Source organism: Gopherus evgoodei, chromosome 13 (assembly GCF_007399415.2).
Source record: "Gopherus evgoodei ecotype Sinaloan lineage chromosome 13, rGopEvg1_v1.p, whole genome shotgun sequence".
Classification (NCBI taxonomy): Eukaryota; Metazoa; Chordata; order Testudines; family Testudinidae; genus Gopherus; species Gopherus evgoodei.
Window position 1 is genome coordinate 32558904 of NC_044334.1, and position 25937 is coordinate 32584840.

General features: G+C 50.9%; 2 protein-coding genes across 5 annotated transcripts in view; both read right to left on the minus strand.

Moving 5' to 3' along the window:
- Positions 1 to 379: 379 nt before the first annotated feature.
- On the minus strand, positions 380 to 10075 carry LOC115660942 (zona pellucida sperm-binding protein 3-like). The gene is made up of 9 exons (XM_030582915.1): positions 9779 to 10075; positions 9047 to 9159; positions 7960 to 8051; positions 7424 to 7604; positions 6842 to 6950; positions 5258 to 5349; positions 3712 to 3809; positions 2720 to 2842; positions 380 to 2003 (listed from the first exon to the last, which is right to left on the minus strand). Exons 1-9 carry the CDS (start codon positions 10025 to 10027, stop codon positions 1798 to 1800), a joined length of 1263 nt encoding a protein of 420 aa, XP_030438775.1. The 5' UTR covers positions 10028 to 10075; the 3' UTR covers positions 380 to 1797.
- A 3290-nt stretch (positions 10076 to 13365) lies between these two features.
- GAL3ST1 (galactose-3-O-sulfotransferase 1) overlaps positions 13366 to 25937 on the minus strand; it is a 40169-nt gene continuing 27597 nt past the window's right edge. For 2 of the 4 annotated variants that reach the window (XM_030583150.1, XM_030583151.1), the window contains 3 exons: positions 24618 to 24685; positions 21429 to 21562; positions 13366 to 18466 (listed from right to left, as the gene is read on the minus strand). In XM_030583150.1, the coding sequence (XP_030439010.1) occupies positions 17317 to 18466; positions 21429 to 21562; positions 24618 to 24620 (1287 nt within the window). In that variant the 5' untranslated portion in view covers positions 24621 to 24685 and the 3' untranslated portion in view covers positions 13366 to 17316. The remainder of the gene's footprint in view (positions 18467 to 21428; positions 21563 to 24617; positions 24686 to 25937) is intronic. The other 2 variants (XM_030583152.1, XM_030583153.1) reach the window with 2 other exon arrangements.

Genomic DNA, 25937 nt, shown 5'->3' on the forward strand with positions numbered 1-25937 from the left:
AATAGGGGGATCCCCACAACAAATCCCCTGACTAACTAAAAGATGGTGCACTCAAACTCCATGAATAATCCTCAGATTCAAAACTGACTCTGGACTCAGTCACTGCAGGGAGGCTGATCTCTACTGGCAGGGATCCTCTTCAGGCAGGAGTCAGGCTGCTTCACTCCCAGGATTACTTGTCACCACAAAGGGTGCAGGGCTCAAGGTACAGGTTACACAACTGTACTAAAAATCCAAGATGTCTTCTAGGCCAGTGCCTAGACACGTTGTGACAAGATATCAGGATGGGGGCAGGGGGAGGTAGTAGGAGCACCCTTTCAGTTTTTTTAAAGAGCCCCAAATATCAAGATTGTCCCTATAAAATTGGGATAGTCATGATGTTGGGCTTTTTTTCCCCACCCTTTTTTAAAAGGGTGCTCCTATTACCTCCCCCTGCCTAGCCTGATCTTTCATACTTGCCATCTGGTCACCCTAAGACACTCACAGCAGGCAGCAGCCCTGGACTAGCAGCCACAGCAGAGTGGATCAGGTGGTGACTGACTCACCTAGGAAACTGGAATGCTAAACTCAGCCTGGCTGGGGAAGTTCCCCAGCAAAAAACAAAACAACCTTGACAAAACGGAGTCACTGGAGAGAGAAAAGCCCAGCTGAGGGAATCTTGCTGTCAGGTCCTTAGAGGGCAATTCTCAGGGGGAACCCTGCTTGCAGGCCTGGGATGCGCCAGTTCCCCAAAATAGCCAATCCTGGCTGGCTCCAGACTGACTCAAAAATTGCTTCTCCCCTTTCCTGAGCACCCTGGGAACAGCCTCTCACTGCCTATTGGTTGCTGGGCAGACTTGGAGGGGGAGCCAAGGTAAACTCAGTCAGGGACAGAGTACTTCTCCCTGACCTGCCAGCAAAAAGAGCCCCAGGAATCTCTCTGGGGGTTAGAGGTGTTTAGAACAGAAGGAGCAGGCAGCAGATCTAAACTAGTAGTCCCCTCCACTGCTGTCAAATCTAGTCCAGCTCTACCCTTAGCTCTGACAGAGGCTTTCTACTTTCCCTAGAGCAGTAGGTGGCCCCACCAATGCCTTTTTCTTTAAGGAAAAACCCTACATTAAAACAATCAAGCAAGATCTTTTAAACCCTTATGGAGGCTCAGCTGGTTTGCCCCATATTGAGTCTATTGAGGAACTCGACTATTCTGTCTCTTATTCTTCTGGAGAGGACACATGAAAGAGGGTTTATCAGGACTACACCTGCACTTGGATGTTTCCAGTGCTAAATTGACTTTGTTTCATTAAGGTCAGACTGAACAAAGTCCCTGCCCTCCTCTAGTCCTGCAGGAATTACTGGATATCTAGCTGTAGGAGCAAGACAGTGCAGCAGTTTGCTCACATTTCAAAGCAAGTCAGAGTGCTAGAGCATTTTGAACAGTTATGGGACACCAGAATGTTTTCGTGCTGACCCCCAGCACATGGAGTGTCCAGGGAACGGCTGCTCCAGGCAGGGCACACTCCCCCAGAGGTTAGTACTGGAATCTAGACACCCCCCATTTACTGAAGGTGATTTACTTCTACCAGCAGGGGTTAGGATCAAGCCTAAGTGAAGCTCTTCCACAACAAGTATTCAAGACTTGCCCTGGCTCAGGCTAGTGAGGGAATATTGGTAAAGAAGTAGTTTAGCTAGAAAGCAGTACTAGATAGTCAAATGCAGCTTTCAACCTGCTGGTCCCCTTCCACCTCAGAGGCCCAGGAGCTCCCAGCCCAGCTGTAAGTGACATGCATACACCATCTGAATTTAAGGTTTTACTTGGATTCATTCCACATCTGCATTAATGCTTGTACTCTCCTGGTCTGCAGTAACCAGCTCATCTGGGCAGGAGTCTGCAGCCCTCCTGGTTCTGGGGCAGAGCCTCCTGTGATGGCCATTGTACAAGCAGAAACCCAGGGACACCACAGCAATGAGAGCAACTTCCAGCAGCAGGGCACCAACAGGAGGTGGCATCACACTTGGTTTCTCTCCTGCAAGAGGAAAGAGTCAGCTTATTCCCCAAAGCCATCCCTCACTGCAACAATGGGCCACATCTTTTGGGATACCCTTAGGCCAGGGTGGGGCACAGGTGTGATGTTCATGGGAGCTTAGTTATGCTGACAAGCCCATTGTAACTGGGGTGGAAGGTGGGTAGTTAGTTCCTCCCAACTTCTCACCATGCTCAGGGAGGGCATTAAGCTAGTTATGTCTCTTCCCATTTTTGGCAGTTCTACCTCACATGGAATTCTCAGATTAAAGCCCAGTTGATCCACCCCTATGTGCAGCAACAGCTTTTAGCCAAGACTAGCAAGCACCTGCTCTGACTTCCTTGGGGGTTCTACATTCTTTAAAGACAAGAAATAGATGCTGGAGTGTGCTAGGATTCAGAAGCTTGGATGAAGACAGCTTCTCTCCATGACAAGCTAAATAGCTCCCTTGGTTAAAGCAAGGCCAGGAATGGTGGGAAGTCTGGAGGAGGTATGACTGTAGGTGCCCACACACCCACCCACTGCCCAGGTGGGGAGACACTTCAGGTCTCTTGAGCAAAGCATCAGGCAGTTCAAACCCTGCTCCCCTCCCACTGGTCAGCTAAGCTTTCTGGTGCTGTTGTACCAACTCCATTCCCTGCCTGTCAGGGCTCCCACTGTAGCCAGCAGTTGTCTGGTTGCTATGGAACACAGCTTCAGCCCACATGAGGGGTAGTTACCTGTGACACTCTGGGCTGCAGGAGAGCTGCTTGAGTCCCACTCATAGCTTCCAGTCTTTGCAGCTGGTTTCTGCACCCTCAAGGGGCCAACAACAACAGCATGGACAAGTCCTGCCCCAGGCTCTGCAAGGGAAGAAGATGGGAACCTTCAGACTCCTGGGGCAGCAGTTTATATGGGCCCATGGTGCCTGTGCTCCAGCAAGTTCAGGTCCTGACTCCACTAGTGTTTGGGGCTGGGTCTCTCCTCCAGCCCTGCCTGCCACCCCCTTGTACCTCCCCCAGAGCATCCCGGCCCTGCCTGCTGCTCTGTGGCCCCTTGCCAACTGCTGCCAGCTACAGAAGGGGGAAGAGGTGCACATGTGATGTCAGGTCTCCCCTGCAGGGGAGAGGACAGGCTTTCTAACCCCAAGAAGGGCCTGGCCTCTAGGAGCATATGCCAAGCCTGTGCCACGTGGGTGTGCTGTTGGTGGGGAGAACAGGACTAGAGTCCTCTCTGGCCCCAGCCCCAAGGTAGCCTGCCTGCACCCTAGAGCCCTCACCCCAGAGCAATGCAGGGAAACTGTTAAAGTGTACTGGAAACAGTAGAAATGTTAGATTTAAAAAAGAATTTTGGCTTACAAGGCAGGTGTGGGGGTGGGACTTGGACCCATTCTGGGCACCACTGAAAATTATACAAGCCTGCTGCCCCTGCCCCCCAAATACTGAACAATCCATCTCTTGCTTGGCCAGGAGCTCGTTTACGCAGCTAGCTCAGGAGATGCGAGCTCTTCCCTTCACTTGGGCTAAGAGGAGGAGCACATCATTACCAGATATCCAGTTCACTAGAGTTGAGATGCTGGAATACTCATGCCATGTGACACTCCTGTGGCATGAAGTTGAAGGGACACCCCAAACCAAGCCTGCCAGACATATTCCTGACAGTGGAGACTTGGCCACTGAGCACACAGAACATCCTACCCCACCCCCACATGCTTCCCTCTCAGACCCAGTACCTTTCAGGTCCCTCTTGTGGCGAGAGGCTGTGGCTTGGCATAGGGAGTCACAGCAGCTACAGCCAGAGCTCAGAGAGGGATTGTCCAGGAGTTCCCACCTGTTGGAGAGCAGTACACAGGTGACTCACCCTGGTGATCAACATCTCAAAAGTTGAGTTACATGGGATTATGTGAGGTCCCTATGCTGTCCCAGGCAGCTCCTAACTCACCTAGGCACTGAGGCTTTCAGAAGAGAAAGGGCAGTTGAGCATCTGCTTGCAACAGGAGCTGGAATGTCAGTTGTTTGGGGTCAGACAGGCATGAGGCTTGGTAGTTCTCTCCTAGGGGGTCCCCTAAGGGGAGTGAGATGAGCAAGCAGGCATGGATTGTAGAGCTGACTGGGAGCATTGTCCCTTGCAGCAAGGAGAAGTTGGGTGTGGTTGTAAGATATGAGCACTGGCAGAGCATGGGTGTTCTTAGGCGATATCTACACTGAGCAGGGGTGAGAGTCCAGCTATGAATTCAAGTACATGTACAATGAGGTAGCAGGTATTTAAACAGTGCCACTATCTATGCTGCAGTAGCATTGCCAGCCATGCAGAGGACAAATCCACCTGACTCCATGGTCCATGCTTGGCATGACTGGTTCTACTTGCACTAGCTCTATGTCTGGATGGACTGGGACTCAACCCCCACAAAAGCTTATAATGTGGCTGTAGCCCTGAAAACACCAAGAGTTTGCTTGGCCAGCTGCTGGTTTTGCAACTGAACTCATCCAATCTTAAGTGTTCAAAACAAAATTCATGGACTCAGCAGCACAAGGGCATCATTGGTCATTGCTCCCCCAGTGAAGAATTCCAGCACTGCATCCCATGGGGAGAGGTGCGTGCTAGAAATCCTGGTAAAGCTCACTACCCATCACAGAGGGAAGCAGGTACAGATCATGTGAATTGCCTGGTTCCTTGCTCCAGACAGGCCTTGATTCCAGCAGACATGGATTCCTCCCCCTCTACACTTGTGCTTGACCTGTTTTGTCAAACCCAGTCTCACTACTGCAAGAGAAGCCTATATTCTGTGTTTATAGGGACCATGTTCCCACCTTCATGAAAGGGAGAGAATCATTAGGGAAGGGCCTTTCTGTCCTACTTTGAACCAAGTCACTTTGGCACAGCACTTGAAGCTAGGTAGGTATGCAAGGGAAACCAGCCTTTATCACCTATCCCAACCTAATGTAGTTCACCTGAATGCTTTCTAGTGTTGTCTAGCTAGTCCCACTGAGTTTGCTGCTTTTGCCTTTAGTTATAGTCCGTCCACCACAGTGGAGTGGGAGAAACAAAGGTAATGAAGCAGCAAGTGGTATCACAAGCTAGAGTTGCTTTGGCCACTAAAGCCAAGTTTGTTGCCCTCAGAAGAATCTCCAGAGGGCTATTGTTTGCAAGCATCTCTGCAGGTTGGTCCTTCGTGGGTGGCGTTACATGGGTCTGTCCCACTGACAACAGCCAGATTCTGTTCTAGCTGGTTTAGTGCTAGAGAATAGCACTTCCTCCTTCCCCCCAGCAGCCCTTACCTGTTGGTGTCCCTGTGAAATGAACAGGCCTTCCTTGTGGGATCCATGAGCACTTTGGGGTCCCAGACCAGCACCTGGCAGTGGAGATAGATCTGGAGGTGGGCACAAAGAGAAGAAAGCAGATTGAAGTCATCCCCACTGCCTAGCAGGAAGAAACATTCATCACTGGTGGGGTGGGGAAAAGCAGAGCAGCTATGCTGACTAGGGCTCTGAGTGCAGTCCAGAGCCCAGGACTCCCATTCTCACCCCCCACCCCCATGTGCTGCCATTCAGAGATGCTCTGGTTTGGGGATGGATCTGTCATGACCCCATGCTTGTTATGGAGGAGTCAGATGGGGCTTCCAGGCAGTTGCCACCCCTAAAATGCTGCTTTCACAAGGAGTTAGGCACCTAAAGTGGTAGTTAAGTGCCTAAATCCCAGAAGCAGGATTTACAGAAGCCCCACTGGGCTTCCACCCCCCTCCCTTAGTGCCTAACCTTGCTCAGGACCTAGATATCTGGGCCAAGTTCCTTAGGTTTCCATCTCTGGGCATGCACCCTGCAGCCCCATGCTTGGCACTCAGCCCCAGAGCAAGTGGCCTGGGGGATGAGGGTTGAAGACACAGAGCTGCTTGTAGGGCCCAGTCTGGTAAGCTTGCTCAGACCCTACCTACTTATTGGGCCCCTAGAGGCAAGCTGCACAAGATAGCAGGGGAAGGAAGAGCTCTCCCTTTTTAGCCCAGCATTTGGGGATTGGGAGACTACCTTCAGGCATGTGGGGTAGGGGGTTGGTGAGGGAGATTTGAACGTGGATCACCACTAGGTCTGGTCTGATAGGGCTGAGAATCCCAAGCACAGCTTGGGGATTCCCTGCAGATGGGACTTAGATGCCACACCTAGGAAGTCCCTGGGATTCACAATGCTCAGTATCACCATGCTAAAGCTGTGTGATGCTAGCCTGAGGTGGCCAGAACATCCAGCTCTGGACTAACTAGGCCACTTCAACATCAGTGTAAAAGCATCTTGGTGCATGGAATCTCTTTCGCAAAGGCCTGTTTGCTAGGAGCATGGCTGATGCCCTGCCTCCAAACTAGGGTATGTTGTCTGAAGATGCCTTTCAGTGCTTAAGACAATGGTTCTCAACTCATGGCCTGCTAGTGGTCTAATCAGCACACAGCTGCAGCCCATGTGACATCTTCAGGGCCATACATGTGTGGATACAGCCTGCACAACATAACACAGCTGCATATGCAGCCCACAGTGGTAAATAGGTCAAGAATCACTGGCTTAAGGAAAGCATGAGGTAGGGGAGTTAAACTGCTATGCTTCACAGAAGTATGCGAGAGGTGAAGAGTCCTCAGGCACTGTTCACTAGATTCTTGGACGATCAGTTGAACAGATAACTGCATTAAGAACTGTGCAGTTGTGTGCCAGTTTCCCCAAGCGAGAGTTTAGCTGAAACTAAAGCCATAAAGGCTTTATGGTGTGGAGACCTTCAACTAGTCAGTGAAGAATGGCTTTTAACAAGTTGCATTCAGAGGATGCAGGCATTTGGCATTCCAGCCCTAGATGGAAGTTGTACATTTAACTCAGAATCTTACTTACATCAGAGTCCACACCTACAAATTCAAAGGCCTGCAGGGAGAGCTGGATAGCTTCAGGGGTTCGTCTGGGCAGGAACTGGGAGTTTGCCACCTTACCATCCACAAGACACCTGGAACAGGAAGACAGGTCTCTCTCTCAGTCCCTGGACCAGTGAGTTTAACTGTTTGACCCTAGGAGAGACCTACTGTATTATTCTCTCCCCACCTGCAGTCAGTACTTCAAGAGCTTCAAAGACCTATGCCAAGTGTTACAGAGCAATATGAACACCAAGTTGCCCTAGCAATGGAGAAGGCTTGATATGTCAAATTATGCCAGCATGTCCAGTTCTTTAAGGGGTCATGTTACCAGAGGCCAAGCCAGACATCTTCATTTGCTACTTTCTTGGTAGTCTGTGGCTTAGTCAAGTCAGCTGGAGTCAGATTTGGAATAGAGAGGCTGATCTCTAGGATTTGTGTAGGAGCTTTAAGAACCCAGCGTGTTCCATTACAAGGGAGTTGGGGCAGTCCCAGGAGCATGTTCCACACCTTATGCCACTTCAGACATTCAAGCACCCCAGAGCTGCTGTCTCCTGCAGATAGTTACCCATGGTTTGCAATGATGCTATAGTTCCTGAGAGACTTGCTAAGTTCTGGGGTTGGGGTGGCAGTGCACTCATCCACAAAGATCTGCAGAGGCTGGTGGAAGGAACTCTGTACAGAAAACTCCATATGGATCTGAGAGCCTAGGAAGATGACCTTTGAGTCTGATGGGGCACTGAAGTCCACTGCAAGAAAATGAGAGCTAGTTATCAAAGTGCACTATACAGAATGAAGTCTTCATCCAAGACCAGCAAGCACTGGGAGCCTTCTGCAAGTGCATGCAGGTTTTGGGGATGTGTGTTCTGATGGGTATTCCTGCGAATGCATTACAAGATCATGAGGCACAAGGCTTTGCTTCAGTAGTTTTCTAGAAGGAGATGGCCATGGTGTCAAGAGCATAAGACACCATCCTAGAGAGGCAAAGGGAGTCTCAGGGGTGGAGGGAACTGGGTTAGGCTATTGCCTGAAGCTGCAGGAGGCTCAGTGGGAGATCACAGCAAGCTCAGCTGGCACCACTCACTGCTTCTGCAGGGATCTTACCATTCATGAGGGTCACCGTGAATGTTAGCACTCCAGAGGCAGACAGGTGGCCAGTCACTGAAGATACGTACATAGGAGCCAAATGCCCTGTCCTAGGAGAGGCAGGAAAGGGTTACCCTGCAGGGATCAGATTATCATTCCCTTCCCAGGAAGGGGGAGTTCTCCCTGCTTGTATCAGGGAGTGCTAGGCCAGAGGCCACCTCAGCTGCACTGGAAAGTTCAAGTCACTCCTGCTCCACAGGATACCCGACAGAGGCTGCTCTAGAGCGGGAGTGAAGGCTGACACCTCCCCACCCCCACCCCCACCCCCATGTCCACAGGGGCTTGAATATCCCAGAGTAACCTGCAGACAGGTGTTTGCAGGGTCAGCTCATGCTGGTGACCCCATCATGCACTGCTGTGAAAACATGGCAGTCAGCCCCACGAGTGTCACACTAATGTAGTTTGACTCCCTCTGATAGCCCCAGGCTTTCCCTTCTCCCCAGGCTGCCCCCTCCCACCAAGTTCTCATAGCCACCTTCACTAGCTCCATTTACCAGGTGAAGTCTCATTCAGATCCTTGAGCTCTAGTTCCCCCATTGTATTGGCCCTAGCACTGGAGGTCCCCAACCCCCTTCCCCCAAAATATCAGACTGTTCTGCCAGGAAGGGCAGGATGAGACCCTCCAGCCTGTTTGTAGTTCATAGGAGTGTTTGAGGTACCCACAATAATACTTTACTAGCACTAGAGCCGCACATGCTGAGTCCTTTCATCTGCAGTACTCAAGGGTGCCTGCTACCCTCCCCACCCTCAGCCAGGCTCCTAGAGGTATTTTAGGTTCTTTGTTACTGGGGTTCTGAGCCAGATTTACTAGATGGCAATAGCCAGGACAACTCATCCCACATGTGCTTGCTTTGGCCCTGTGATCAACCCCCCCTTTGACAACTAGGGGTGCACATCATTCCCCTCATATCAGCTGATTAGACCCTGCCTTGTATCCCTGCTTCTTTTTATGGCATCCTATTACCCCTCAGTGAAGCCCATGAGCCTGGGAAATTTTAGCATCATCCCTTAGGACTGTAGCCAAGGCCAAGTGCTGGCAGCTTACTTGTAGTCAGTGCAGTTGATCCTTTCAGTAAAGGAGCTGGCGTAGCGTCCGCCTGTGCCAGGGGAAGGCCTGTAGACCAGGTCCGTGAAGTATTCAGCCATGTTCCCAGATATCTGGGGAAGAAATCAGAGGGTGGCAGTCAGCACTAGCATCAGTGACAGCTTCCTTCTGTAGCTCTCAGCCAAGCAAAGTGGGAGGGTTGGTTCATTGCTAAGGAAGTGAAACAGGATTTCTGTTCCTCGAGACAAGCCCTGCCCCTAAGCAAGGGAGAGATGCTGCTCCGCACTGCCCCCTGCCCCTTCCCTGGCAGGGCACCAGTCTGTTACTGGGAGTATTAGACTTGGAATATGGATAGAAGCCCAGCTAGGTAAGAACTACTTGGGAAGGGTGTTTGTCATTTCGTATTTCTCCCCTCTGCCAGGGGATCCAACGTGTGCAGCTAGTGGGCCTGGACCCAGCCTCACCCCATGCCCCCAAGCTAGAGCAACAGTCCATAATGGAGCATCAGGATCTGAATCCAATGTAATAGGCTCTTGGGATATTGTACAGCCATCCCCGTCGCCCTGCCACTTCAGCACATGAGGGGCATTCTCTTAGACCCCTCACCCAGCAGGAGGGCAGTATGTTCTCATCCACACAGCCAACACAAGCCAGCTCACAGGCATCTGAGTAGCAGACAGCACCATGCTGAGTGGAACACAAGCCTGGGCCCCAGCTAGGGCTCTGACTCACCAGCCGTGAGAAGCCGCAGTCCTTCAGGTGGTACTGGAAGTGCAGGAAGCCCTGCAGATCATTGATTGAGTAGAGGCAGCTGCCCAGGTGCACAAGTTGTGGATCCAGCAGGAGTCCATTTCCCCAGGGGTCCATCTTTACAGCCAGGTGGATGCTGGTTTTATTACACTCATAGAGCACAGAGTTAATGGGTGCTAGAGGAGAGTGAGCAGACTTGACATAACCCTCTGGAGAAGCCCCCAGAGACATCTTTTCCCCCAGACCTACTGTAATCCCACCAGGTAACAGGACCTCTGTGCAAGAATGTCAGGAGTCCTCAGCTTTGCTGGCTGAGCTATCAGCTAGCCCACCCTTCAGAACCTTTGTGGTTACTAGAAAGGAGCCAGCACCTGGAGGTTTGACTACCCAGGCTCTTTGACCTTCAAGCTAGAGGATCTGGCTTCAGTGTCATATTGCCTGTTAATAACTAGGAGGAATTTCATGCACTTGGTTCACTGTTGGCCTCACTCCTCTGAAAGGTGAGTGCGCATCACCATCAGATTTTCACAAATGCCATTGTGCTTGTTACTCTTAAACAAGTCACCCATCACCTGGGGACTTCCAGGGAAACTGTTTTAGAGCCCATCCCTGCTTGTCAGGCTCCTTTAAGGAAAGGAGGCCATTTTCAAGCCTTCTCAAAACTTTCTATCCTGGGGGTGGGCTGAAACATGGGTGCCAACTCCATTGGTGCTCTGGGGCTGGAGAACCCATGGGGAAAAAATGGTGGGTGCTGAGCACCCACTGTTCAGTGGGAGGTGAAGGAACAGGGGCAGGAGGAGGCAGAGCAAGGGTGGGGTGTGCTCAGAGGGAAGGAGCAGGAAGAGGCAGAACATGAGTGGGGCACCCATGCAGAAAGAAGAAAGTCAGCAACTGGGCACTGAAGGGTTACAGCTGCAAAATAAATGGGCTGGCAAGGAGTCTCAGAAATAGCCTGCAAGCAGCTTTCAGGGTGGGTTACTGCATTTACAACCTTAATCGCCAAGATCAAAGGAGCAGGGTCAAGGCAAAGCTGGTCCTTTGAAGAGTAGTGTGTTGGTAGCTCTAGGAAGTATAAAACTAGAGTTAGAACATTAGAGGTTTCTTACAGAGCCAGCCTCTGGAGTCATGTTATTGCATGAGACTCAACTTCATTTGAGAGCAAAGTGATTTAGTTGCTGAGACAAGGTTTAAAAGCTAGAGGACAAATAAAAAGAACCCCAGTGTGTTTAAAAACAAAACACCCTTGATTTTTGAGTACTGGACCTTAGCTTAGAACCCACAGGGGAACTTATCACCACACACTTACCTCTCTGAGCTACAAGAGCTGAGCTCCAGACAAGCACCCCCAGAAACACTTTCCACAGCCCCATAATGCCAGCAACCCACACTGAGGTTAGGAAGAATGCAACATACCTTTAGCTCATGGGGAGAAGCTATATATAGCCATCTGGTGATAGGCTACTGCTGTGATTAAAGCCACCTCCTTAACCTCCACAAGCAGCCCCAGCCAGAAGTTGCAAACCGCCCCATTCAGCACAGGTACTATTGGGTGTCTGGGAAGTGGGTGGGCGGGCGCCATTCAGCACAGGTGCTGGGCATTTCTCATCTGCCTTCCCATCCGGAAAGCCAGCCTTCAGCCCCGCACAGACAAACCCGACTGTCTCCAAGCACAACGCCTGTTCAGCTAGTCCAAGGTTCAGAGAAAGGTGTCACCTACAGATGTGGGCAGGCCTCTTGGATGCTTTCCTAAGCTCTGCTCTGCTTCATCCAAGTCCGTGGTGAGTTGGGCAGGCGTCAAGGTGCACACCCCCCACCCCCAAGCCGGCTGCAGAACTGAGGTCATGTGCTGTAAGTTCTTTGCACCAGGGGCTGCACCTTCAGAAGTGTTTGTATAGCACCCAGCACAACAGGGCCTGATTCAGATGAGGGCCTCTGGCAGCAGTGGAGATGGAAGACTCTCACAGGAAAAGAAGAGGTGTTGTAGAAAGTGAGCTGTTTTCTCTCTGCTCCAGTGAGTTAGCACAGAGTAGCCACACAAAGTGGCACTGTCGTTTGGGTGACCCATAAAGCCGATGTCCTAACTGCTTGGAGTAATTAAAATCCCAGGGCGCTTTTTGCAAAAGGAAGGTGGGGTCCAGCCACGTATCCACCCAGGTACCTGTATTCTGCCTCCCTAAAATCATCCCTGCTGTGTCATTACAGAGGACCCTCTCATTCCCTGTCCTAAAATGACCCTGCTGTGAGCTATTAAACAGCGGCCACATTTCAATCCTGGGTCAGATGAATCCTGCAGAGTCTCCAGAGGGTGTCAGGCTGCAAAGCAATCTAGAAGTGTCAGTTATCACCAGCTGCTGAGGGATGGAAGGTGGCTCTCCACTTCTACAAATCCTGCTACTAGCCGGGCCCTACCTTTGCCAGCGTCCCAGCGTGCTGTGCAAAGGCAATGCAGCTGCAGGGAAACCTGGGTTCATGGCAGGATCTTGGTGTTTTATTTGCAGCAAGGGACATTTTTAGACCCTGATCCTGCACTTGTACACATCGTTAAAGGTAAGCATGTGGATGTTGGTAGGATCAAGGCATTGGCATCTGCACTGCTTCAGTGGCCAGGGCTCCATTCTGAATATGAGTCTATTCCTGGCTCTGCCACTGCCTTGCTGGGTGAATTTGGCAAGTCATATTCTCTCCCCGTGCCTCAGCTTCCCCATCTGTAACATGTGGATGACAATACTGACCTGCCATTGTAATGTTCATGGGTGGAAAATGCATAAGCATAAATGTGATTCTTTCTTTGTGCTCTGAGCATCTGTGCAATGCCTGGGTTAACTCAGTGCCACATGTGTAGACACTCACTTGTTTCAGAGCACCTGACATGCTGATTTCTTACTGTAGTGCTCTCTTAACCAGAAACAAGACTGTCTGCACCAGGGCATTGCGTTGATGTACCTGCATCAGTTTCTAACCCGATTTAGTACAAGTATCATGTTCCCTCACAGGCAAGGCCAGATTAGGACAGCGTCCGCTGAGCAGTGACAGTTGCTGGAGAATCCCAGCAGGCCCTGCCAGTGGAGCATGCTGAACGAGACTGCTAGAAGGGGAGCTGGGTAGGTTCCCCCATATAGGCAAGCGCTGGGGACCCCAGCAGTGAGTCAGAAAGGCTGCCTGGAAATGGATCCAGGAATTGGGTATCAGCAAGGGGGAATTGCTGAGGAACTGCAGTAGGGCAGCAATGGCAGAAAGAGTCAGAGAGGGGGCAACCCAGCTGGAAAAGCCCTTTCCAGCAGGAGTAGCCAGGGATAGCTGCTCAGGATCCAGGAATAAGGCAGTGCCCACTTGCTCTCCGTCCACTTTCCTGGGATTTCCTCTTGGGAGGTCAGGCCTGAGCAGAGGAGGTCAGGAGGGAGAAAATGAAATCAATCTGCCCTTTGTGATCAATGGAGACAGACTTGTCCCTTGGGCCAGATCCCCCCCATCCCCTGAGGCTGCTGCCCCCAGTGGGTCTCCATCCATTGCTAATGGGGCCGGGACCCCTCTGTCAGCCCCCAGGGGAAAAGAAAGAGACCACAATGAGAACAGCTGAATGGTTCATATATTAAAAACTGTCAAATATACAGTATAATTGTCATACAAAATGGTAATTTTAGTCCCTGTCTTTCCAAGCAGAGCAGAACATTAGACACCCTCCTGCCAAGGAGTATCGACGGCACCCAACTGCTGTGGCTGGGGGAGGAAGGATGCCGTCTGACAGCAAGGTCTGGGGTTACCTTCTGCTTTAAAGCACATGGGCTGTGCATGAGGACCACAGATCCCCGCCTGCACAGCTCCTTCTGCATCTGAGGGTGCGCTGGCACTGCTGTCCCATAGGTCACCCCGAGGATGCAGCACTGCACTGTGCTCTGCAGTAGCCAGTTAGGGGTTGCCCTCACGCTTCTGCCACAGCCCTGGAGATGCTGCTGAGAACTAAAGACGGGGGCCAGGGCAGACGGGGCCCAGGACCAGCCATTGCCTCCTAAAGTCCACTCACAGGGGAGAGACAGGGACCAGACTTCCCTCAAGCTGCCTGCTCTCACCCTAACATGCCCCCCAAGTCCTGTCTGTGAGGCAAGGCTCTCTCCAGCACGGCCCCATGAACCTGCGGCCTATGCTCCAAGCAGTTGTCTTGGGGGGTGGGGGCATCACCCCGGCTCCCATCTTCCAGCTGCCTGCAACCAGCTCCTTTGCCAATGCCACACGCCACCGCACCCAATCCCCGCCATGCCCCCTCTGGAACACCCTGGGCTGCAGATTCGGCAGAGGACCCCTTTGCCAGCAGCTGCATATGGGCGGTGGGGGGAGAGGCCTTTAGCGCTTGCCCTGCTCTCACTGGGCCTCTTGTCACTCCTCGAACTGCTGCCCCTGGTGTGAACCAAGCACTGTGCCGGTAGAGCCACCCCAGCTCCCCTGCAGCCACGGGAGGTTGAGTCCATGGGGTGGGGGCAGAGGACCCTGGGCTGCGAATGCAGGACAGGTGAGTTCTCCCCTGCTGGAAATTCCTGGTGTTGCTGGGGGGTGACTGGAATCTTGTCCCACTCCCCCACCGCCAGGGAGTCTCCAGCTGCTGCAATCCCAGAGTCCAAGCTCGTGGTGATAGCTGGGCTGTAAAGCTGGGGGATTTAGCGCCAAGCAGGGGCTCTCCCCACCCCTCCCCTCTTCAGACAGTGCTCCCTCAAAAGGCTGCCCTCAGTCTGCTCTTGCCACCCTCCCTCCTTGCCTCTGTGCAGCTGGGCTGCTTCCACCCGGTTCCAGGCCTGGTGCTCTGGTTACTCCCTAGGTAGCCCAATGAGATGTGCCTCTAGCTGCACCATCCTCGGGCCCCTCCCTGCTCGCTGGCTCCCTCCTAACACGTCCATGATGGCTGCTGCTCAGCCCAGTCCCTCCCCACATTGATCCCCCTGCATCGCCCTCATACTAAACACCCTAGTTGGGTCCCATCGCCCTTTGGCTCTGTCCCATTCTCCTGCAGAGAGGTGCAGTGGCTGCAGGGTTAGCGGGTGGCTCATTGTGAGGGGTCATAAGCATAGAAGCCGCTGGGAGCTTGTCTCCTGCTCCCTCTGGACTCCCCACCCCAGCCAAGCGTCAAAGCAAGAACAGAAAGCAGGGAACATGCTGTCCTGCACCCTCAGCCTCTCTTCCAAGCCCTCCCTGTACCCCCACCAGTTCTCACCAGATTCCATGGCTCATGCCCAGCCTCCCCTCTAGGGAGGGGCACCATGGGACCCTCTAACTGGTGGTATGGAGGCAGGAAGAGAACACGCTTTGCTCTGCTGAGGGCCAACCAGCCATGGTCCAACAGGAAGATGGGAAGCTTGGAGCACTGAGCCCATGCTGGCTCAGGGAATGATACACACAGGGCAACTGGAGCTATGGATTACAGTGGAAACCTACTGTCCAGTGTCTAGCCCTAGGCCTGAGACCCCCGCAGCAAAGGATCTGACAGTGGCCAGGTTCATGCAGTGAAAGCTCCACAGGCAACAGCTGTTGGAGGCCAGGATTTTGTTGACAGACACCCTGAAAGGACTTTCATCATCTCTTTTCTTTTGCTTTGAACCTGCCAGGCTGGTTAAAAATTCAAGGACCACAAACCAAACCAGAGAAGGCTTGTGTAGTGGGGTTTTTATACATGCCCGAAACTCAAGTGTTGATGCTGCTTCAAACAATAACATCATTTTGCTGGCTGCTAGTTAATAATGTGCTATAAGGACCGATGGCCAACTATAGACTGAACGCCATAAAAACATGTACATAGAGGTTGAGCTAGGTGCAGCTTGAGCTGGTAATATATACCTCTCAGAGCGGTATGACTCATGCATAGACTGTTCAAAATCAATGCTATGGGAGAACCAGTTTAATTAAATGTGCCACATTGGCCATCTTAATGTATTTAAGGACCGCTGCCTTGGGCATTATTTTCCATATATGGACTTGTCTGAGTCAGTGCAGGTAGAAGACTACTGTGGCCAACTAAGCCCTCTGATGCAGATAAAAACTAGCATGTAGACACATATTAACCTTCACACACAGACTGTATATGGTCTACATGGAACTGACCGTCTCTAGGCCAGTATGAATCAGTGCAAACAGCTGTCTCTAGAATGGACAGAGTGCTGAGTGTTGTCTGGTGTATCAGCCATAGTGTGACTTGTGCAGCTCTAAACAGATACGCAGGCAAACAGGCTGGTCACATTCTCACACACTGAGTGAAATATGCACACAGATCCCAATACACCCAAGAACAGGTTGTGCTCTCTGTCGCTCGCTCGCTCTCTCTCTCTCTGTCTCACACACACACACACACACATCCATCTCTTACATCCCCTAGACAAGATCTGGACATTCACTGTACTGTACACAGCCACCACATGTCAATCATGCACAGATTCCTGTACACACACCCTGCACACACTGATACACACAGTGACATAGAGACACACCTAGAGAGACCAATGTTTGCTGCAGAGTACTGTTCACACAACATATACACAGTGTAACAGATTAGTCTCTTACACACAGAGAGAATCCTGTCATGTAACAGACTAAGGCTCCCCCCCAGCCACCAGCAAATATACTGGCCATCCCCCCCTTAATTCCAATGTTTACTGTCATGCACTATTTACACACACACACACACACAGAGTAATGTATTGTTCACAAGCGCACTCACACCCAGAACATACAGTATAACACATCTGACATCCCCCATCCCCCCGAGATTCCTTCACACATTGCAATGCATTGCACATACATTCTTGCAGCTGGAGTAACACATACACATTAAAGCATACACTCATCAGTGTGCAGCACAGAAACTCAGCCATCAGTACAAACACACACACACACTTGCAACTCCTATAGTTGTCTCTTTACACTGTGACACATATAATGCTATTAACATGAGTGACGGACCCGGGCTGGGATCCCGCTGTCACAGACGCTGCTCCCAAAGCTTTCAAATAGAAGGGAAAAAAACATTGGGAAAAGCAACCCCCAAACAACTAGTAAGATACTGTAATCAGTTCTAGTGTCCCGTGTCCAGGTCGTGCTCCCCAGGGCCTGCCCTCAGCTCATTCAGGGGAGCAGGCTAAGGTGGCTGGACTGAGTGGTGCAGCACTGACCTGAGGATGCAGTGGTGGAAACTGACCCAGGAGCACCCCAGACTGATGGTGTTGAGGAACTAGGTGGGGGGAGGATTGGCCAACTGACTCTTTCCTTACTCACACCCCAGTGAATGTCCACTTGCAAGTGTCAGAGGCTCCTCTTCTCTCCTGTGTAACCAGATCTCCAGAATAGGGGGTGGGAGGTGTGGTCTCTAGCTTACTATTCCCTGTTGGAGCCTCAAGCCAGTTCTGATCATTGATGATGCGTCATGTCCCCTATCCAGCCAACAGACGTAAGGAAGAAATTAAAATGAAATCACTTGGTTCTTCTCTTGGGTGGGGATGGGGACAGCGGAGGGGAGGGAGTTGGGGACAGCTGCAGTTCACATGTTACCACTTTAAAAACTCCCGCACATGGCTCCAGAGCTTGGTGATCCAGAGGTTGACGCCCAGGTCGGTCAGGTACTGGATCTCGGGTGTCAGCATCTTGCGGCACAGCTTCCGGTGCTTCTTGTTTATCTTCTTCTTCAAGTTGTAACCCAAGATGGACTTCTGGCCCAGCGGCTGCCATGGCTGCATGGAGGACTCCTGGATGGCATTGGCATCCACAGGGCGCCCTCCATCGATGCAGATGCTTTTCATCTTCTCGTTCTCCCGGTGCAGCTCAGCCACGTCCCTGGCCATTCGCTCCCACCCATAGGCCTCCACCTTGCGCCAGAAGGTGGTATTGAAGTAGCGGTAGAGCTTGGCGTCAATGAGGTTCCAGTAGGTGGCCTTCTCATAGAGCTCACCCGTCATCTTGGAGACAGTGGAGTCCTTGCGGGCATTGAGCTTGAAGTAGAGGATGTCCTCCAGCTCCCAGCACAACAGGTCCTTCAGGAGCACTAGGGACTCATCGAAGTACTCCAACAGCATGACCAGATGGAAATGTTGGTCGATCTCTTGGATGTACTGGTCCACCAAGGGGCTGTTGGCATTCATGTTGTTGTCATAGCCTAGGTCAAAGAAGAGCAGGTTCTGGAGGTAGTGAGCATTGAACCCGTTAGGATCATAGTAGTGCCATGGATCACGGAGGAATTCTGCCAGCTTGTCCTCACCTTGCAGCTTCCAGGTGAGGGGGATGATGCGCCCAAAGTAGTGGAAGGAGGACTCAAAGAGGTAGGCGGGGTCCCGCAGCACTGTCAGAAAGATGGTGTCAGCTGGCAGTAGCTTGCGCACCTCCTGGTACTGGAAGCGCATGTGGTTGCAAATGATATTGAAACACATGCCGGGCTGGTAGTCCTGGACCTGGCTGCGTTCAAAGTAGGAGGGGTAGAAGAAGTCATTGCGGCCATTGGGGAAGGCGAACTTAAGGCGGTGCTTCTCACCAAAGCGGAAAAGGATGTTTAGGATGGTGCTGCTGGCTGTCTTGTGTGTCTTCATGAACATGATGTCCAGCTTGGGCAGACACCCTTGCCCTGGGGGACTGTGGGTGCTGTTCGCCACATCTGGCACCCTGGCCTGGGCAGGATAGGAGGAGCAGGAGTAAGGGATAGGAATCCTGGAGGAAAGGAAAGAACAGGCACATCCATGAGGGCTGGATCTCTGCACTGGCTTTGGTCAGCCACCACAATCATAGAATCATAGAATATCAGGGTTGGAAGGGACCTCAGGAGGTATCTAGTCCAACCCCCTGCTCAAAGCAGGACCAACCCCCAACTAAATCATCCCAGCCAGGGCTTTGTCAAGCCTGACCTTAAAAACCTGTAAGGAAGGAGATTCCACCACCTCCCTAGGTAACTCATTCCAGTGCTTCACCACCCTCCTGGTGAAAAAGTTTTTCCTAATATCCACCTAACCCTCCCCCCTGCAACTTGAGACCATTACTCCTTGTTCTGTCATCTGCTACCACTGAGAACAGTCTAGCTCCATCCTCTTTGGAACCCCCTTTCAGGTAGTTGAAAGCAGCTATCAAATCCCCCCTCAGATCAGACCAGATCAGCCATGAGGGTCCTGCAGAAAAGAGCCATTCCTTTCCGAGGGAGTTCAGCTCTGGGGAAAGGTGCTGGCTCAAGGGCTCTGGGCATGAGAGTCCTCTGCTGATCCCCTGAATGGGTACAGCACAGACAGCCACACAGCAGGCTCCCCGGCACACGCTGCCCGCACTGAGGGACCAGCTGTGGGGTGGAGAGGAAACCAAGCCCTGTATAACTGTTTTGACAGGGCCTCTTCCTGAAGTACCTGGGCTAGGCCAATGGCCCATTCCGTGCTCAGCCTCTTTGCTATCATTGCCAGCAAGAGGGCCAATAAGTGCAGGGGTGATGTGCACACCTGCTCAGTAGGAACTAGCCTGACATCACTGTAAGTAACCCTGGCCACTGTACAGCCATCAGAGGAGAGCCACTTTAGTCACTATGGGGGATGCTCAAAAGGAGTTAGGCTCCTAACTTCCATTCCACCCTGCTGTCCTGGGCTTGACTAGAAACAATGGCTGGGGCGAAAGGCTCCACGCTCCATTCCCCACTCCCAAGCCAACAAATCCCCGGGAGCTGACATCCTTTGGTACGAATTTAGTGAACCAAAGTCTGCCTTCAACTGCCACCAATCTGAAGTCACAATTTGGCCCCAAGATTTGAAAGCAAGTTTGTCCTTTCAGAGAATCATGGCAGCCTGAGGCCAGCACCTGTCAGGAACAGCGAGGTAAACAGTAAGTCAGTGAGGATTTCACTGGAGTTACTACGGATTTACACCAGGGTGACACAGACTGGAATCCAGCCCCTTCCCTTCATTCAGGGGCTTTTCTGGCTGGCTCATGGAACCTTTGGCACTTGCAATAACTGAAGCTGTTGGATTTTGTCTCCTCTCCCCTTCACCAGGTTAAATCTGTGTATGGCAGCAAACACCCACTCATCAAGTCTGATCTTCCCTATTCTGAATCTACCTATTGATCTATGTCAAGAGTTTTATCCTGCTGCCCATCACTGTAGGATCTGAGCACCTTCCACATAAAATCACTAGCAATGGCAAAGTCCCTGGTGGACTTATTAGAGTCTCTGAAACCTCTCCTTGGAGTAGCCGTTTTTTAAAGTGGGCAAACCCCACTGATCCCTGCTGCCGGGAGGGGTGGGGGGACACACAGGGTCAAACTAAACCTCACCCTACCCCCGTATTGATTAAGGTGGGGACCAGGCTGTCTCTCATTGGCGAGGGAATGTTCCTTAGTCTTCAACACGGCCCCATATTGGCTCTAATGCTGCAACAGTGCAGCCCTTATCATTCCATCTCTGTGACAGCCCCTCCATGTACCCCAGGGAGAAGGAGGAGTTTGTCCCTGTGACTCAGCAGAAGCCTGGAGGTTTTCACCGTTCTGCCATTTCTGCGCCAGCAATTGTCCTTTCCCTTCCCATTTGAGATATAGAGCATGTGGCACAGAGCACAGAGAGCTGCTTCTAGGATGAGGATAGCTCAGGCTCAGTGTGAGAAGCCCAGGGACTGGGGAGGACATTGTGATCGGAGGCTGTAATGGATGGAGCTATTGCTACCCTGGTGTGTGTACAATCTGGTGGCTGTTCCCATGTGCAATAAGACTGGTGCGTCTCAGCCCAGTTCTAACACACGCATCCCCATCAGAAATGCCTCCACCATGACTGGCACCCACTGGCCTCTTGTCGGCAGCTTCAAGATAATTTAGTGAGATGGGAGATTGAACTCTCCTTTAGAAGGGACCTGGCCAAGGCAGGACTGTCCATCTACCACTGTCCACCATGGCTAGATAATAATTATACATCAATAGCAAGCTCTAATGCAGCACTTTGCATCTGTAGCTCTCAAAGGTGTGCAAGTAAGAAAGCAGGTGGGTAATGGCTCCCAGATCAGAATGGCCCATCACAGGCAGAGGCAGCTGAGCAAGCCTCTCAGCCAAGGGGGCTCAACTTTGTCATGGGAGCTCTTCCAGCCATGGGCTCTCTTCTGAGAACTGGGGTGTTGTTTTGTGACATTTATCCTTGTCCAGTAGAACTGGACTGAGCCCCCCAGTTGACTTCACACAGATGACAACTTTCAGGATGACTACACTACAAAACCCCTCAGTGGCAGCAAGTCTCAGAGCCCAGGGCAGCCAACTTGGGCTTGTGAGAAAAGGCTAACAATAGCTGTGGAGGTGCCAGGGCTCAGACTGGAGCCCAGGCTCTGAAACCCAGCCAGGAATGTGTGTCTCAGAGCTCAGGCTCCAGCCCCAGCGGGAACATCTGCACTGCTATTTTTAGCCCTGTGGCGTGAGCCTGAGTCAGTGGACGTGGGCTCTGAGACTCACTGCTGGGAGGTTTTCTTTGCAGTGTAGAGGTACCATTTCACTCCTTGATTGAATCCACCTGGGCTGGAGCTGACCCAATGTGGCTCCGTACCCCACCTGCCAATCCCCTGAGCCAGCCCTTCCCCACCTCTGGAGCCAACATTTCTGAGCGGATGGAAAGGAGCTGTTCTAGAGAAAGCCCAGACCCTATGGCAAGGAGGGACTCACTCACTCCATCGTGCTGACTTGCAGGGGTGGAATCACATAGGAGTACAGCAGCAGCATGAAGCTCGTCAGGACAGTTCCCAGAACAAGCCCCTTGCACATGGACCTCCAGTGCTGCTTCTTCTGCAGCATTGCGGTCACCTGCAAATCCCAGAGAGAGGAGCAATTAGGGAGGCAGGCAACCAGAGATAAGCTTCAGTAACTCTCTAGAGACAGACAGAGAGAGTGAGAGGATGGCCAAGGTAGAAGGGATGGGAATAGGGTGACCAGATGTCCTGATTTTATAGGGACAGTCCTGATTTTTGGGTCTTTTTCTTATATAGGCTCCTATTATCCCCCACCCCCGTCCTGATTTTTCACATTTGCTGTATGGTCACCCTAGACGGGAAAGAGAGAGGAGATGTGGAGGACACAAACATCACTGGGAAGAAAAGAGGTCTGATCCCTAGATTATTACCCCAGCAGGGTTAACTGTGACCATCTAGCATAAGCTCCTGCATAACACAGGCCAGAGAACTTCCCTGAATCCATCCCACCTGAACTAGAGCAGAGCTTCTACAAAAACAGCCAATCTTGCTCTAAAAATTGCATGCGATGGAGAATCCACCACAACCCTTGGTGGACTGAGCCAATGGTTAATTACCCTCACTGCTCCTTATTGCTAGCTGAGCTCTTCTGAAAATCTGGCCCATTGTTGTTAATGTGTGCGTGGTTAGAAGTTGTGGGTTTATGCTAATGTTTTGGTGCAGCAGCCAAAGCAGTGGAAAGGAGCAACAAAGAAATGAAACAAAGGCATATGTGAAGAAATGGGTACATTCTCTCTCGCCTGTGTTATACTACAGATCAGACCAGATAACCCCGGTCCCTGCTAGCCTTAAAAGTCCATCACTCCATTTGGGATGGACTGTCTGTACACAGAGGTGTTAATTTACTGATCTATGGCAACCAGGAAACCAACCAGTAGAGTTAGTGCCACTTGACATACCCAGATGATGGGTTCACCAGAAATGCCTAGAGACAGAAAGGGTTAGTGTTATTTCCAATGGCAGGGGAGGTCAACCTGAGCCTGAGAAGGAGCCAGAATTTACCAATGCGCGTTGCCAAAGCGCCACAGTAATACATCAGCAGCTCCCCAGCAGCTCCCCCATCCCCACACTCCCAGCACCTCCCGCCCACCAGCAGTCCCACTGATCAGCACCTCCCCCTCCCTCCCCACACCTCCCGATCAGCTGTTTCATGGTGTGCAGGAGGCTCCTGGGGGATGGGGGAGGAGCGAGGCCACGTCAGGCTCAGGGGAGGGGGCGGGAAGGGGTGGAGTGGGGGCCGGGCCTGGGGCAGAGCCAGGGGTTGAGCAGTGAGCACCCCCTGGGCATATTGGAAAGTTGGCGCCTGTGGCTCCAGCCCTGGAATCGGTGCCTAGACAAGGAACCGCATGTTAACAGCTGAAGAGCCTCATGTGGCTCCAAAGCCCCAGGGTGGCCACCCCTGTCCTATGGTAATAGCTTGTTCCACAGACATACTACCAGACTCTGCCCTGTGTATGCAGATCTTCGGGCTGGTGTGCAGTGGTTCTCAACCAAGGTTACATGTACCCCTGGGGGATGCAGAGGGCTTCCAGGGGGTACATCAGCTCATCTAGATATTTGCCTAGTTTTACTTAAAAAGCACTAGTGCAGTCAGTACAAACTAAAATTTCATACAGAAATGACTTGTTTATACTGCTCTCTGTACTACATTCTGAAATGTAAGTACAATATTTATACTCCCAATTGATTTATTTATAATTATATGGTAAAAATAAGAAAGCAAGCAATAGTGTGCTGTGACACTTTTGTATTTTTAGGTCTGATTTTGTAAGCAAGTAGTTTTTTAAGTGAGGTGAAACTTGGGGGCAGGCAAGACAAATCAGCCTCCTGAAAGGGGTACAGCAGTCTGGAAGGGTTGAGAGCCACGGAGCTAGTCTACACTACACTTGTACTGATGTAGCGCATTTGGTGAAGACACACTGTGCCGATGGGAGAATGCTCTCCCGTCAGCATAATTACTCCATCTCAACAAGCTGTGTCGGTGGGAGAGCGTCTCCCACCAGCTTAGCACTGGTATGGACAGCGCTTAGGTCGATGTAACTTGCATCATTCAGGGGGGTGGCTTTTTCACACCCCTGAGCTACATAAGTTACTTAGACTTAAGTGGCAGTGCAGACAACCCCTCAGGGACAAAGGAAGAACATCAAACGGGGGGGGGGGGGGGGGGGATAAAGAACATTCCGACCAAACTGCCAAATTGAGGTTGGCTATTGTCATTTTTCAATAGAGTTGGGAGGGAAAGTGTTTTCCTGCCCTGGGAAAAATGCTGAGATTTCAAAAAAATGTCCTCTCCCAAATCAGGACGAAAAGTTACAATTTCAAAATCTTTTGCAAAACCCAACAATCTGAGTCAATCCCAATGTTTTGTTTCAATAATTTCAGTGTTTCATTTCAATTTTGACCTTTATAATTTTTATCATTTTTACTCTCCTTAGCTGACATTTAGAAACAGAACATTGTTCCAAACCAAAAAAATGAACTTTTCATTCTGACAATTTCAAAACCACTTTTTCCAAAAAATGTTCAAAACAAGACATTTGTCAGAACTGACCTTTTCCCACAAAGGTTTTCAGGTTTGACAAATCAGCATTTTCTGATGAAAAATGGTTCAAAAATTCTCGACCAGTTCTATTTTTAAATTATTTTTCTAACAAAATTAATAAATTCATAGATTCCAAGGGGGTACATTAACTGATCTAAATATTTGCCTAGTTTTACAACAGGCTACATAAAAAGCACTAGCATACAGACAACATAAGAAAGCAAGCAATTTTTCAGTAATAGTGTGGCTGTGATACTTTTGTATTTTTATGTCTGATTTTGTAAACAAATAGTTTGTAAGTGAGGTGAAACTTGGGGGTATACAAGACAAATCAGACTCCTGAAAGGGGACAGTAGTCTGGGAAAGCTGAGAACCACTGCTCCAAATCACACACCACCTCCTAGCATTCTGGGCTCAAAGGAGTCCCCTGAAAAACTCAAGAATGGGATGAAGGAGCAAGCAGTTTTTCAAGCACACATTTAAATTATTTCCTGTGGGAAGCCTCACATATTTGGCCTGTTGCCAAAGTGTCCTCTGCTGAGAAGGACACACAGCTAATTGATCTCACCATGTCACCTCTCTCATCAGGTCCTGCTTTCTCCTGGCTGCTTGGATGGTGAGATCCTTTCCAACCAGCTGCAAACAGACAACAAAACAACTGGCAAGGTATCAGAAACAGCAACTGATACTTCATAAGTGCATGTCTCAGCCGCTAGGGGTGATGGGGCCTGCCTGCAATCCTGCTGCAGACCCCGTTCCTTTCTGCTCTTCCTCAGGCTCCCCTGGACTCCCACAGGGCTTGAGTCTGCTTCAGCAACCCCCTAACCTCTAAGAGGCCTCCTGGGAAGTGAGGCTCCAGGCCTTCTGTCCCCAGGCTCACTACTCAGTGTCCCCTGGGAACCTGGTGGAGTTAGAGAGCCCTGCATACACAATGACAGATTAAAGACCCCCACACTGACTCCTCTCACGGATAAATTCTAAATCACTTAAAAAAAACCCTAGAGAAATTTCCAGACAAAACACGGGCACATTAAGGGTGAGAAATACCAGCAACCTCAACCCCAGAAGACCAGGGTAACTATTAAAAGTAGCTTAGGCACACAGTGCTGGGATTGTAAAAACAAGCCCGTATGTGCCAAGTGCAGCTGCTTGAGCTACAGAAATGGTGAGCGAGTCCTAGATTCCAAGGTCAGAAGGTCCCACCATTATCATCTGACCTCCTGTCTCACAAGGGCAGAGACCTGCTCCATAAGAGTTCCTAGGACAGAACTTTTAGAAAAACATCCAATCCTGATCTAAAAATTGCCAGGGATGGAGAATCACCACACCTCTGGGGAAATTGTTCCCATGGTTAATTACTCTCATTGTTAAATCTTTACATCTTATTTTCAGTCAGAATTTGTCTAGCTTCAACTTCCAGCCATTGGATCATGTTAGACCGTTGTGTGCTAGACTGAAGAGCCCATTGTTAAATATTTGTTCCCCATGTAGCTACTTATAGGCTGTGATCAAGTCATTGCTGAAGCTTCTCTTTCTGTTAAGTAAAGTAGATTTAGCTCTAATGAAATAGCTGTAGAAAAATGACTGAGTGAGCAGCTTCCGGCCCAGCTGTCTGTCAGAGCACAGCCTTCTGTACATTAACCATGGTGGTCTGTAAGGAACAAATTCACAGCAGAGGTTCCCAGGAGGTGGATTAGGGCATGATCTAGGGATCCAGTCCTTGGGTGGGAAGGAAGCTCATGGATCCGCAAAGTCTGGCTTCCAGGCTCCGTGGGATGAGGTCCAAAGGCCAGAGAATTCTGGGTGTGCCCTAGTGAGTCAGGAGTAGGATGTAGCCTGGCAGGGAGGCTGGAGTGCCAAGGTCACTAGTTTGTTGTGGGGGGAGCTG

Coding starts and splice junctions, on each gene's coding strand:
- LOC115660942 (XM_030582915.1), bottom strand. CDS start 10,027: ATGTCTCTGGGGGCTTCTCCAGAGGGTTATGTCAAGTCTGCTCACTCT. Junction 9,160..9,778: donor ACTGCGGCTTCTCACGGCTG/GTGAGTCAGAGC, acceptor TTTCTTCCCCAG/ATATCTGGGAACATGGCTGA. Junction 6,951..7,423: donor AGCATCATTGCAAACCATGG/GTAACTATCTGC, acceptor TTCCTGTTCCAG/GTGTCTTGTGGATGGTAAGG.